The 14,433-nt window shown below is 39.2% G+C and overlaps 1 protein-coding gene across 5 annotated transcripts in view; it reads left to right on the plus strand.

The window, feature by feature from the left end:
* Rbbp8 (RB binding protein 8, endonuclease) overlaps positions 1–14,433 on the plus strand; it is an 85,128-nt gene that overhangs the window by 16,323 nt on the left and 54,372 nt on the right. For 3 of the 5 annotated variants that reach the window (XM_048363146.1, XM_048363143.1, XM_048363147.1), the window contains exons 1-2: positions 5,003–5,213; positions 9,175–9,368. In XM_048363146.1, coding sequence (XP_048219103.1) covers positions 9,260–9,368 — 109 coding nt within the window. In that variant the 5' untranslated portion in view covers positions 5,003–5,213; positions 9,175–9,259. Of the gene's footprint in view, positions 1–5,002; positions 5,214–9,174; positions 9,369–14,433 lie in introns of those variants that run through there. The other 2 variants (XM_048363144.1, XM_048363145.1) reach the window with 2 other exon arrangements.

Consider the following 14,433-nt stretch of genomic DNA (forward strand, 5'->3'; position numbering starts at 1 on the left):
GATAGATGATGAGGTAGGTGGCTGACATTAGGTATATGAAATGAGGTGGTGAGAAGCATTTGAATTAGTTATATTTTTAATATGCAATGTGGACTGCCTAATTCTTAGAAGGAAAAAAACTAACATCTTTTGAGCTCAGTTATCTCATTTAATCAAGCTCGCTTTTCAACTGTAGTGAAAATACTATAAAAACAAGCTTAAGGACTATAATAAAGGTTTGGAAGACAGCAAAGGAAACAGAATCAGCTGAATGAAGGCTATTTTAGGGATTAACAAATAGGTGGCATGGGGTTTAAAAACCATGTAATTTTAGGGTTATCAGCCTAATCTGATGTGATTTTTTTTTCCTTCACAATGCTCATCTATCCAGTGATATAGAAATTAATCATGGACTGTAAAATTAAGTTTCATTTATAAAATTTCTTGAGTTAGATGGCTTTTGGTTGTTCTTGTTGGAGACTGGGACTTGAACTCAGTATCTGAGTATCTCAGTATCTGGTTTGTGCTCTATGACTTGAGCCATGCCTCCAAGCCCAAATAGGATAGTTTTAAAATCTACATTGAGTTCCAAAATTTTAAGAACCCTAGTTTTACTGCTGCCACACAGTTTCCTTAAAATTGGGGTTATATATTAACACAGATTTTACCACTTTAGCCAATTCACCATAGTTTTAAAATTGAGTGTACCAACTGAGGACTTCCAATGGGTTGTAGATGTGCAGAGATTTATATTCTTGGCTCTGAAGATGGCAATGCTGAGCATGAGGTGACTTGGAGCTGCAACTTCTGCTGCCTTTGAATGGAAATAGCGTTATTCTGTCATCACAGTATGTAATACAAGTACTGATGCCTCTCTACTTATAGTGGGGCTTCATCCCATTAAACTCAGGATGACTTTAAAATTTTTTCAGTGAGAAGTGCCTTTAACACACACTTACTGAATGTCATAGTTTAGCCATACTATTCTGTAGAATATCAAATATAGCAGGAAGGGGTGCTAACATCTCCCTTTTCCTATTTCAAAGCTGACAGAGCTGTGTCTAGCTGTGGCTGACCCAGCATCATGACAGAGAATTTCAATGCCTGTGGTTAGCCTGGGGAAAGACCAAAAGCCAAAAATTGAAGCTTGGCTTTTACTGAACACATGTTGCTTTCACACCATTGTAAAGTAAAAAAAAAAATTATAAATCCAATAGACCTAAGTCAGGGACCATCTATATTTATTTTCTAAGAATGCCAAAATTGAAAATATTTGAAAAGTAGTTTTAAGCCACAAAATATGAAAAACTTATGAAGTGTTCAGAGTGACTGCTTCTCTGATAAAGACTTATTTTTGTTGTTTTAACAGATCTTTGGGATATCATAATTTATTCCCATAGTAGATTCTAAAACTCTTCATTGAGGGCAAACACCTATGATTATGATCACTATTTTCATCGTTAAAGAGATTATTATAAAATATCATTAGCTATTTTTTTTGTTGTTGTTTATGTGTTGAGAGTCAAAACAGGCTGGCTTCAAATTCTCAATGCTCTGCTTCTACCTCCTGAGTACTAGGATTTATAGTAGTATGTTACCATAACCAGCAACCTCAACATTTTTGAATGTATCCAATGATTTTTATGTACAAATAACAAAACATCAAAATAACAAAACAAACAACAAAACAAATAATAAAAATAATCCACTCAGAATCAGGGATGCAGAATTCATTTATTTATCCAGAGTACTGATTCTGTGACAGGCTCTGTGTTATAGAGCTAGTGGAAAAAAAGGATAAAACAGTGAACAAAACATGGTGAATTGAATTAAAGGTAAAACTGAATTAATTAAAACTGGAAAAGATTAAATGTAAATAGCGAAGTGAAGGGTGCTATAAAAGCAACTAAAAGACTATTGAAACAAAATAAGATGATTAGAGAACAAATAAGCAAAAGGTAGGGGGTAAGTTTGGTGGAAAATTCCAGAGACAGGCAACAGCATGCAGACTAAAAGGAAAGTGATGGGGTTGGAGGCATGGCTCAGGTGGTAGGGTGCCTACCAATAAGCAATAAGCATTAATTCAGAGTCAGGTCCCAGTCTCTGACAAAAGAGAAAAATAAAGAAAAGGCAAGTGAAATTAAGAGCAGAAAATGGAAATGAAGCTAAAGAGGTATGAGAAGCAGACCATAGGGGCTTTCAATGGCAAACAGGAAGTCACTGAGAGATTTGTGCAGCATAAAATGATCAGATCTACTTTTCAGGATCACAATTGTTGTAATGCAGAAAAGTCTCAAAGTGGGCACATTTTAAGGTGTGGGAGAAGATACTAGGTTTTCATTTACATTTTTAGAGGCTGAGATGTGAGGATCACGGTTCAGAGCCAGCCCAGGCAGTAAATTCAGTGAGACTCTTATTTCCAATTAACCACCAGAAAACTGGAAGTGGCACTGTGATTCAAGAGCTAGAGCACTAGCCTTGAGCAGAACAGCTCAGGGACAGCTCCCAGGCCCAGAGTTCAAGCCCCATGACACCCCCCACCCCCCCACCCCTGCCTTAAGATCCTTCCATCTCTGCTTTCCAAGTGTTGGGATTACTTGCTGTACCACTAGGCTGGCCTAATAGATTTTGTCAAGCATACATTATATAATCTAAAGATTGCACTACATGGTATTTGTTTATTTATTTTTATTTAATTTTTGGGGGGGGCCAGTCCCGGGCCTTGAACTCAGGGCCTGAGCACCATCCCTGGCTTCTTCCCGCTCAAGGCTAGCACTCTGCCACCTGAGCCACAGCACCCCTTCTGGCCGTTTTCCATATATGTGGTGCTGGGGAATCGAACTGAGAGCTTCATGTGTAGGAGGCAAGCACTCTTGCCACTAGGCCATATTCCCAGCCCACTACATGGTATTTAAATATATGTATTTAATCTTCATACCCTATGAGGTTGGTCCGATGATAATCCCCATTTTGCAGGAAAAATGTGACACAGGTTAAATAAGCAATTAGCCCAAGATCATTCTGTCAGAAAGTATTACTGCAAACAGGATTCAATGCTAGGAGGTCTGGCTACAAATCTTGTACCTTATTCATTAGACTACATACAATTTTGTGATTTCTAGTAATACACATATATAATTAATAAATAATTAATAATTTGAAATAAGATTTGTGTATCAAATTAGAATAGGTACTCAAATATTTTCCTGAACACCAGAGAAGAAAAAGATTTAAATCAGGTATAGTTAGCTGGATATAGAAAACTGTCTATGTGAAGATTAGATAAAAAGGTAATAGTATTTGAGAAAACAGAAGTAGTGATAAATACAAGGAGATGGATTTAGAAGACACCTGGTAAATACAATTAACAGGATGTGGAGATAAATTGGAGAGGATAGGATACTTTGGATTCTGATTTGCATAAGTAGATTACCAGGCAATAGGAAGGAGTTTCTACTCTGTTTTTCTGCAGACTACAACTACAGTTCTTGTTTTTTTCCAGTCCTGGGATTTGAACTCAGGGCCTGAGCACTGTCCCTGGCTTCTTTTTGCTCAAGGCTAGCACTCTACCACTTGAGTCACAGCGCCACTTCTGGCTTTTTCTATATATATGGTGCTGAGGAACTGAACCCAGGGCTTCATGTATATGAGGCCAGCACTTTACCACTAGGCCATATTCCCAGGCCACAACTACAGTTCTTTCCATAATACTACACTGATGTCAGATTCTTTCTAACATTTCTAGTCCAGGTCTCCATTTTTCTTATAAGCATTTATACAGCTTCACTCTGCCAATTATGCATTCTATGTTGTTTTACAAAGGACACACTTGGGCTTGGAACATCCGTCTGTGCTATCTAGAGCCCAGGGTTTGATCTCTAGCTCCACAAAAAGAAAAAAAAAATGGCATTATCATTCTTTATCCACTTGTTTCAAAATGTGCTATGTAGAAAGTTATTAAACTAGGGAATAAATTACTGTAATAAGGTAACTAGTGTTTAGCAAACTTTCTTTAATGATACCAACAATACATAGGTATAGTATTGGTATACAAAGTTGCAATAACACAAATACCTTCATACTATTCACTCCCCTCAAAATAAATTAGGATACATTATTAATCCTTAAGATTAATTAAAAATAACATGGATGGAAAAACTACTTATACACCTGGTATTTTTGGTTTTATAAGCATTACTAAAATTTTAAGCTTATAATATCTCCAGCTCTTGCAAGCAGGGGAATTACAGAAGTATTTGGGCTCGTTTAAAAGATCTTAGCTACTCAGGAGGCTGAAATCCGCGGGTCCACTAGAAGCCAGCTGGGGCAGGAAGTCCTAGAGATTATCTCCAATTATCAGCAAAAAGCTGAAGTGGAGCTGTGGCTCAAGCGCTGGAGTAATACCCTTATGCGGAAAAAACTGAGGGACAGGGCTCGGTTCTTGGGTCCAAACCACACGCACAGCGATTTTTGAATTTCTTTGGTAGAATTTCTAATTCTAAAAAACGCTTCTTTGAAACTCGAGATAAATATGTAAATATCCTGCCAGTTTGAATAGCAAACAACCGCCAACAGGCACAGGAAAACTTGACTCAAACAATGAAAACATTACCTAACCGGATGTTGGCCCAACAAATAAACTGGTCACTAGGATTCCTTCTTATTTCAGGTTTATCTAGAAACATCTCACGTGAGCTCAGCAAAACATCCTCTAGGAACGTGGCGTTAGGCTCCACTCAGGCGGACGCGAGTCCATCCCCACTCACTTAAAGCGGGTCACTCACGCCCGACAGTCAAGACCCCTTTCACATGACACCCAGAACTTGAAGCTCTCCACCCAGAATGGCTGCCATTTTCTCCAGGGCACCTCAAACGCGGCTGCAGTCGCCAGGCTCTTGTGGGAGGCTCACAGCGCGGACCTCAGGCACCACAGCCCCGCGCCGCAGAAAGGGGCGTGGCGCCGTGGGAACTCCCGCGTGACGTCAGGTGACGTCGTCGCAGGACTCCCGCGTGAGGTGGGGCGGGGGCGGCAGCCTCTGAGCCAGGCTGGGCTGGCCGCCCTCGGGCCTTCCCCCACCCGGGAGGCAAAAACTCCCTCCAGCCCTGGGTCTTGCTGTCTGGTGAGGGAAGCGGGCGAAAGAGAGCCGCGAGCTGTCCATCTCCTCGCATCCTAGAGGGCATTCGTTCCCCTCCTGGAGTTTCCGGGAATCTGAAAGCGACTTTGGAAGCCGTAAGTAAGTGGCATCTCCTCCCTCCCCTCCCCCCTACACAGAGTTGGAGGTCCTAGCGGCTACTTCCGGTCTGCAGCGGGGAGCTTGGCAAAGGGGTTTTAGTTTCCAGGTTTGCGGGAGCTGCCAGGCCCTCGAGCTGCGTCTGCAGACGTAGGCTGGCCGGGACGTAAATTCTCTGGAAAGGACCGTGAAGTTCCAACACCTCAGTGCCGACGGGGTAGGCGCCTCCCTGCGCCCGGCCTGTCCGCGCATGCGCCGAGCGTGGGGCGCGCTTTTCCAGAGCGATCTTAAAAGCCGTCCGGTCGCTGCGGCGCGCGAAACCTGCAGGGAGACTGATGACGGGCGAGCTAGAATGAGGGCCGCGGCGCCGCTGCCTGGATTCTGAGAGGGAAGTTCAGGTCCTCCGTGCGGCTTCGCTAGACTCACCCGTATGAGAGTACCCGTGTGGTGTGATAGTACATAAGTTGACAAGCAACGTGAGGGCTGTTCCCCGGCGTGGGAGCGCGCGGTGCGACTTGGCACGCGTGCGGCGAATAACGGTCCAAGGCGACAAGATGTCAACAGAATGTTCTGGGCCTGCAGAGTAGGCAGAAGGGCTCTGGGCCCGAACTTGCACGCTTGATTGGTTAATATTAATGTTCTTTGTTTGGTTTTGTTTTGTTTGCTTGTTTTTTGCCAGTCCTGGGGCTTGAACTCGGCTTGAGCACTGTCCCGGCTTCTTTTTTGCTCAAGGCTAGCACTCTGCCACTTGAGCCACAGCGCCACTTCCAGCTTTTCCTATATATGTGGTGCTGAGGAATCGAACCCAGGGCTTCATGTATACGATGAGTACTTTACCACTAGGCCACATTCCCCGCCCCAATATTGATGTTCTTAAGTTTTTGTTTTAAAGCATTTTCTTCTTTTTTTATTTTGCAACATTCTTCGTTAATCATTTCTAATGCAAAAAGGTTCAGTGTTTCATTTGTGTTATCTGGGCTTGCTCAAAAGCATTTTTTTCTTCGAGATTTTAGTGACATTTCTTTAAAAAAAATCATTTAATTTATAGTACTGTATGTCAGTCCACGTGCCAGTATTGGGACTTGAACTCCAGGCTGGGGCTCTGTCCCTTAGCCTTTTTAGCTCAAGGCTGGTACTCTACCACTTGAGCCACAGCTCCACTTAGGACTTTTTGGTGGTTAATTGGAAGTAAGAGTGTTGTAGATTTTCCTGCCTGGGTTGGCTTCACACTGAGGCTCTCAGATCTCCTGAATTGATAGGGTTACCATCGGAGCCCAGTCAAGTTATAAAACTTTTTCAACTACTTAATAGGAATAGCATGCTTTTTAATAGCGTATTTTATTTGTAGTTGTTTGCTACTGGCTATATTTTGGACTCAACCTGAGTTCTAGCCTTGACATAGCTATGTTCTTAAGCAAGTTACTTAATTTACTACATCTTTTCTCCAGCTTTAAAATGAAATTAACAATGTTTTTAAATTGATTAAAATAATGAATATAAAATAATTCCTCTGCTGTTTGTTACACGTATGATTTTTTTTAATCAATAGTACAGAACTATTCATTTATCTGTTTTTTTAAAAGTGGTTGAACACAGGCCTCTTTGGAAACATATATTAAGGTAGAGCACCTAACTTCGCTTAAAACGTGTGTGTTGGTACCGAGGCTTGTATTCAGAACTTTGCCTCTGTCTTGGCTTTTTCCCACAAACTGGTGCTCTACCACTTGAGCCACCTCCACTTACAGCTTTTTGCTGGTCAAATGGAGATTAAAGTTCCACAAACTTGTTTTGTGCAGGCTGGCTTCTTACCAGAATCCTCAGATCTTAGCCTCCAGAGTAGCAAGGATTGTAGATCTGAGCCACCAGTACCTATCTTGAAAAAGAAAAAAACTAACACAGAAATAGACACTACACAAGGGATTAGAACATGTACTTATTGTTCACTCAACTCAGTAATTCTCAGCCTCAGCTATTTTTGTTTCATCTCCCCATCCAGCACTTTTTTTTTTTTTTGGTGCTGATTCTTGTTGGCACTTGAACTTAGGGTTCCAGCTCTTGCTGGAACCTTTTTTTTTTTTTACCCATAGCTTGTGCTCTACCACCGAAACCATAACTCCTGCCCTCACACCCAGCCAACAAAATATTGGATTTAGCTGAGTACTTTTAAGCCAGCTACAGAGACTATATTGGTTTACCTTTAAGTATACAATATATTCCTTTAGGAGAGGGGAAGCTTTTTCTGCTAAGGACCATTTTTGTATTTATAACATCCTTACTGACCATACAAAATAATCAATACCAGCAGATTGGCTACAGTCTGAGAAAAAGCTGACATATCTGTCCTGTGGTGTACTAAATGATGTGATGTCACTGGCCTTATATGGCCTGAGAGCCAGATGTTCTCCACAACGGCAACATATAAAGACAAAAGCCTTTATAATGATTTATAATCATTTTAACCAGTATTTTACATGAGAAGAGTGACAATAATTTTCTTAGATTATCTGAAATTCATTTATGCCTAGTTCTGCTTTTTTTTAAAAGTTCAATTGTAGTTTGTTAGAAGCTTAATAAAAATGTATATTTGTTTCTATATTACCAATTGGTTGCATACAAACTCTTGTTCTATTTAAAATTTTTCTTGCTTATTTTACCTCCTTCATCAAGTAGCTCATATCAGGTTAGCAAAAGACTCTTAAGTCAGTTTGAACATTTGCTGACAGTGGCTCATCATTGGGTAGGTGTCAGAGGTTGAGTTTTGTAAACTTGTTGGTAATTTTACTCCTTCCCCCCCCTTTTGTCAGCATCTCACTATGCAGCTCAGGCTGACCTGAAATTTTCAGTATTCTTGCCTTGTTTTACACCTTTAATGGTAGCTAATCAATTAGTTTAGTTTATGAAAATGTATTAGAATATTAATCTATCTGAATTTTTTTAATAGCCTGTTACTTTTCAGGGGCTACATAAGTAACAAACTTAATTGTTCCCCTTTAGTTTGAAGGAGGCATAAAGTAGTATTACTCTGATCACCTTGTTTCTTTGTTCATAGATCTTTGCTGTGTCTGTCTCTAACTTCTCCTGTTCTTAGAAGGATACACTGATCCTTCTATGTCAACAACTGTCTTCTTTTTTTTTTCCTTTTTGTTCAGGTCTTGGGACTTGAACTCAGGGCCTCAGCACTATCCTTGAGCTTTTTTGCTCAAGGCTAGCACTCTACCATTCAAACCACAGCTCCACTTCTGGCTTTTTTGGTGCTTAATTGTAGTTAAGAGTCTCGGACATTCCTACCCAGGCTGGCTTAGAACCATGATCCTCAGAGCTCAGGCTCCTGAGGTGCTGGGATTACAGGAGTGAGCTACCAATTCCTGGGCTTCTTTTGCTTTTTTATGAAGTGTTCCTATATATACAGATTTGTGTGTATGTGTGTGAAATCTGGAATATTTAAGAATATTTTCTGTTTTCCAATTTCTGGATCAGTAAATTGTTATACTCCACATCAATTCAAAAGTTAAAACAAATCATATTTTAACCCTGATTATCTCTCATGGGCACAAAACCAAATGTTTTACCACTGATCAATATCCTTGGGCTTTTTTTTTTTTGAGACAGGATCTCATTATATAGTCCAGATGGACTTCAAACTCTTAATCCCCCTGTGTCCAGCCCTAAAGTGCTGGATTAAAGGTTTATAAGATCAAGTCCAGCCACTAAAATCTTCTATAAATGAAGTTTCTTATATCAAACTCCTTTACAATTTAACATAATTTAGATAATTACTCATTTCTAGGTGGAATAAAACAATTTGCCTGAAAATTTACATGAACGCCAAATAACTAAAATTGTAGTTTTTCTCATCATTATTATCATCTTTCCTCACTTTGCCCCTCCCCTCCAAAATTCTCAAAATGGGTAAATAACAGAAACGTAACATCATGGCAGCGTTTGTTTCATTCTGTCATTTCAGCTATCCAAAGACAACTTCGAATCTATATAATGTAACAGGAAGGGCCAGAAAATAGTACATAGAAGTGTGGAGCCTACTAAGCAAGATGAATGTCTCTGGAAGCAATTGTGGAAGCCCTAATTCTACAGATGTATCTAGTGACTTCAAGGAACTCTGGACAAAACTAAAGGAGTATCATGATAAAGAAGTACAAGGTAAAAATCTTAAATACTTGAATATTTTGTTGGGATGTTAATAGCAAAAATGGATATTTTTACACTATTTTTTTTCTGATACTGATACTGGGGCTTGAACTCAAGGCCTTGAGCTCTTACTTGGCTTTTACCCTATGGCTGGTGCTCTAACACTTCACTTCCAGTTTTGCCTGGTTAATTGAAGATAAGAGACTCAAAGCTTTGAACTGTGATCCTTAGAACTCAGCTTGGTGATTAGCTAAGGATACAGACATGAGCCTCTATCATCAGGCTTATTTTACATATTTTATAGAAGAAATGACCTTGTTTAGGTTCAAATGTCCTATCTTTAAGGGGCATTTTTATTAAAAAATTTTTTATTAAAAAATGCCCCTTAAAGATAGGACATGCTCTACCTTGAGATATGTGTTACCTACAAATAGCTACTTGAGAAAGTCTAAACTTGTAGTTACTTACATGTATTGGAGTGGTGAAAAGAGCTAGATTTGTTTATTGAAGTTCTGGCTTTCAATTCTAATTTTATGTGTTTACTTGCTTTGTGTCCTTAGCTAAATTACATAATCTCTCATCTTAATTTTCTGCTGTAAAATTACTTTCAGGATTATTTGTAAATGTAAGAATATCTTGGGACAGATCTTGGGAGTCAGTTTGTTCCTGTGCACTGTGCAGTACCACTAAGCTATATCCAGTCCTGCAACTGTTTCTTGATCTCTCATCACAGTCATTGATTTAATATTACAATGCCATTAAAACATCATGCAGTCTGATTCTAAAGTGTAATATGTGAGATGTCTTGGAATTTTCCTGTGGTGCTTTGTTTTTGGTGGAACTTAAGAATAATAGCTTCATCATTAGTTAATGGATTTTTAAATATGAACCTCAAAAGTAGCCTTGCAGGCTCTCAGGTCTGTAGAGACATGTAGACAGTGTATATATTTCAGAAATGTATTTTGGGGATTTATGGTGTGCCAGACCTTATGAATAAGAGGGATCATATATTGTCCTAAATTTAAGGAAATTGCTTTTTTCTTTTCCCAGTACTGGGAATTGAACTTAAGGTCTTGCACTTGCTTGGCAGGCACTCTATCCTTTGAGCCACACCTCTAATACCTTTTTTATATTGGTTATTTTCAAGTTAGGGTCTTTTTTTGCATTACACTCAAGCTGGCTGAACTGCAAGCATCTTACTTGAGCTTCCCTATGTGGTGTGGGATGGCAGGCACATGTCACTGTATACAGCCATTAGTTAAGATGAAGTCTTGGGAACTTCTTTTTTGCCTGAGCTAGCCTTAAAACTTGAACCCCTGATCTCTTTTTCCAAGTGGTTGGGATTTACAAGCTAGAGCCACACACTCAGGTTTAAGGGAATTTGTAATTTAAAGAAGTTTAATGCAGCATACCATGTTATTCAGGCACAAATTTACTTATGAGTGTTTTGGCTTTTTTGATGCTACATTATATAATGTTATTTTGTTAATTTCCTTTACAAATTGGTCATTGTTAGTTTGTACACACACAACTGATTTTTAAATGTTGATTTTTTTTTGTATTCTACAACTTTTCTAAAATTCTACATTTCTTTTTTCTTAATTCCTAGCTGAAATAAAAACTTTTTTAGATTAAAAATTATCTTTAAGTAGTTGTATAAAGAGCTTTCAACATGTCAGTTTATGAATACATTTCATCTTGATCAATATCATCCCTTCCATCATTCTTCCCCCATCTATTCCAACCCTGCCTATCCATCCCCTCAAGATTCCTAGGTCCGTTTTTCACATATGTACATTGATTGTTATTATTCACCTTTCATTCCTCTCTTCATCTGCTGCTCCCATAATTTTTAAATAATTAAACAATGGAAAGTAATTAGTAATTTTTTGCCTAGGCTGGCTTTGTGATCCTCAGATCTTAGCCTTCTGAGTAGCTTGCATTACAGGTGTGAGCCACCAATTCCCAGCTTAGGAACTATTTGTATTATTTTTTTTGAGAACATATCCTTTAAGTTTTCTGAAATGTAAAAGCACGGTCTTTTCCATTTGATATTTTATTTTGGGAATTGTATACCTGTACAAAAGTAAAGCAAATAATATAATCACTTAACTTTAACTATTGTCACACATGGCCATCAAATCAATATGCCTTGTTCTGCTTATAGACCACATACTTCCCTATCCTTTTTTCACTGTTATTTTGATATCTGATGTAATTTCTTCCATAAATGTCTCTTAAATACATATTGCAATATGTATTTCTTGTAGTCTTTTATTATGTATTTACTTTTCTGGCACTGGGGATTGAGCCCCAGGTCTCACATCTGCTAAAAAAGTGCTCTCCTACTTAGTGCTCCAGCCTCTTGAGGTTTTCTTCTATTTTGTTTTTTAGGTGCCGTTAATACTAACAAAGCAGCAAAAATATATTTTGGGTTTGTGTGTGTGTGTTGCATTAAAACCAGATTCTTGCATATTGCTCACCATGGAGCTGCAACCCTCAAAACAAATTCTTTAATATTATCCTATATTAGTATTGAAAATTTTAGTAATACATGTTGATATTCAGGTTTCCTAAAATGTTATTTCAAATGTCTTTCTCCCCTTAGTTTGTTCAGATGTGTTTTAACAGCCTTAACATTGCATTTGTCTAAATTGTGACTCTCCTGCTGCTGCCTCCAAAGTGTTGTTATTGCAGACATGCCCTACAATACCCATCCCTGACTCCTAATCTTACAGTGAACTATATTTAGATATATGCTCAGAGACAAATATTAATTCTTCCTTTTGCTTGCAACACAATTTCACCCCAGAAAGTTTAGTATTGAAGAAAGATTATGAGATCTGGTATGGATTTGCCATTCATTTAATGAATAATTAGGGAATTATATATGCTTTGTGTGGTGGTAGTTACTGAGGATACAGCAATGACGATGTCACTGTCGGGTTTTAGGGACACTTACGTTCATTTTCTTTAGGAAAATAATTGTATAAAATAAGTAATGAGATGAAATACTAGCAAAAATAAGCTAGATATAAGACAGTATGTTTTGATACCACTGATAATACCAATATAATAAGCTCCATGTACTTCTTTTTACCTCGGCCTTCAGGTACTAGGTTTGAACCCAGGGCAAGTTTTATACCATTCAGCTACCTTCCCAGCCAGCTACATATACTTTTACTTTTTTTTTTTGGCCAGTCCTGGGCCTTAGACTCAGGGCCTGAGCACTGTCCCTGGCTTCCTTTTTGCTCAAGGCTAGCACTCTGCCACTTGAGCCACAGCGCCACTTCTGGCCGTTTTCTGTATATGTGGTGCTGGGGAATCAAACCCAGGGCCTCATGTATATGAGGCAGGCACTCTTGCCACTAGGCCATATCCCCAGCCCTATACTTTTACTTTTTAAGAAACTTTTTATAAAGATGATATACAGAGGGGTTACAGTTAGATAAGTCAGATAATGAATATGTTTCTTTTTGGAAATTATCACCCTCTCCCTCCCTTGCTTTCTCCCCAGCTTTTCTCTCTCTTCCCCACCCACAAGTTATATAGTTCATTTTCAACATAGTGCCTAGTAAGCACCACTGCTGCATTTGTTCACCCTTTGTTACGTATGCATTTTGTATTGCTAGGGGTTAAACCCAGGGCCTTATACATTAACATAGCAAATGCTGTACTACAGAGCTACAACCCACAACCCTGCCCCTCTTTCCTACTATTAAAATAAATGCATGTAGTCTTATTTTCTTTTGCTAGACTTTATTATCCAAAGTATTATTTTTCATTTTATAACTATCACATTAGAACTTTTCTAAAAGCATAATCATTGCTGTAGCTTAGATAGTAAGTACCCTACAAAAATCTAAGTGTTCCTAGGGTCATAGTTTTTGGGAGTGGTGGTACCTTTAGAAAACCTGACGGTAGGGCTGGGAATATGGCCTAGTGGCAAGAGTGCTTGCCTCCTATACATGAAGCCCAGGGTTCATTTCCCCAGCACCACATATATAGAAAACGGCCACAAGTGGCACTGTGGCCCAAGTGGCAGAGTGCTAGCCTTGAGCAAAAAGAAGCCGGGGACAGTGCTCAGGCTCTGAGTCCAAGGCCCAGAACTGGCAAAAAAGAAAAGAAAAGAAAACCTGACAGTAAGACCTTACATCACTGGGGAAAGGACATACCCTTTTTTGGGGTGTGTGCCAGCCCTGGAGCTTAAACTCCCGGCCTGGGCACTGTTCTTGAGCTTTTTTGCTCAAAGCATTTTACCACTTGAGTCACAACTCCATTTCCAGTTTTTTTTTGTTGTTGTTGTTGTTTTTGTTTTTTTTTTTTTGGTGGGGGGAAGCATAGTTTATTGGAGATAAAGAGTCTCATGGGCTTTCTGTCCAGGCTGACTTTGAACTGTGATCCTCACATCTCAGCCTCTGGAGTAGCTAGTATTACCATGTGAGCCACTGGCACCTAGCAGGACATGCCTTTTCTAAGGGATTAATGTCAGGGGGCCCAGTAGCTCCTTCCTCTTTTTCTTCTGCTTCACTGTTATGAGTTACACACTTTATTCTGCAGTGTGTTCCTCATGTTGCCATCATACTCACCAGAGATTCAAAGCAAGGGGCTCACTCAGTGTTGGACTGGAGCCTTCAGATTTTTGAGCCATGAACTGGAGATGTGGCTCAAGTGATAAAGCACCAGCCATGAGCAAAGGAGACAAGAGAGACTGTCAGGCCCTGAATTCAAGCTCAGTACCAGCATAAAAATAATGTAATACACAATAAAATAAATAAAAGCTATCATTTAGCAAGATGCTGGTGACTCATGCCTGTAAACTTAGGTATTCAGGAGTCTGAGATATGAGGATTCAAGTAAGCAAGCCAAAGGAAAAAAGTCTGAAATTCTCTTTTATTAACTAGCAGAAACCCTAAAGTGGAGGTGTGGTTCAAGTGGTAGAGCTAATGTGAGCAAAAAAGCCTATTAAGAGCATGATTCTCTGAGTTCAATTCCCAACCAGAATACCAAAAAAAGAAAATGAACAAATAAAAATCAAACCTTAGTGCCAATCATTTCATTTTATTAGTTGGTTTAT

This window comes from Perognathus longimembris, chromosome 15, assembly GCF_023159225.1.
Source record: "Perognathus longimembris pacificus isolate PPM17 chromosome 15, ASM2315922v1, whole genome shotgun sequence".
Lineage (NCBI taxonomy): Eukaryota > Metazoa > Chordata > Mammalia > Rodentia > Heteromyidae > Perognathus > Perognathus longimembris.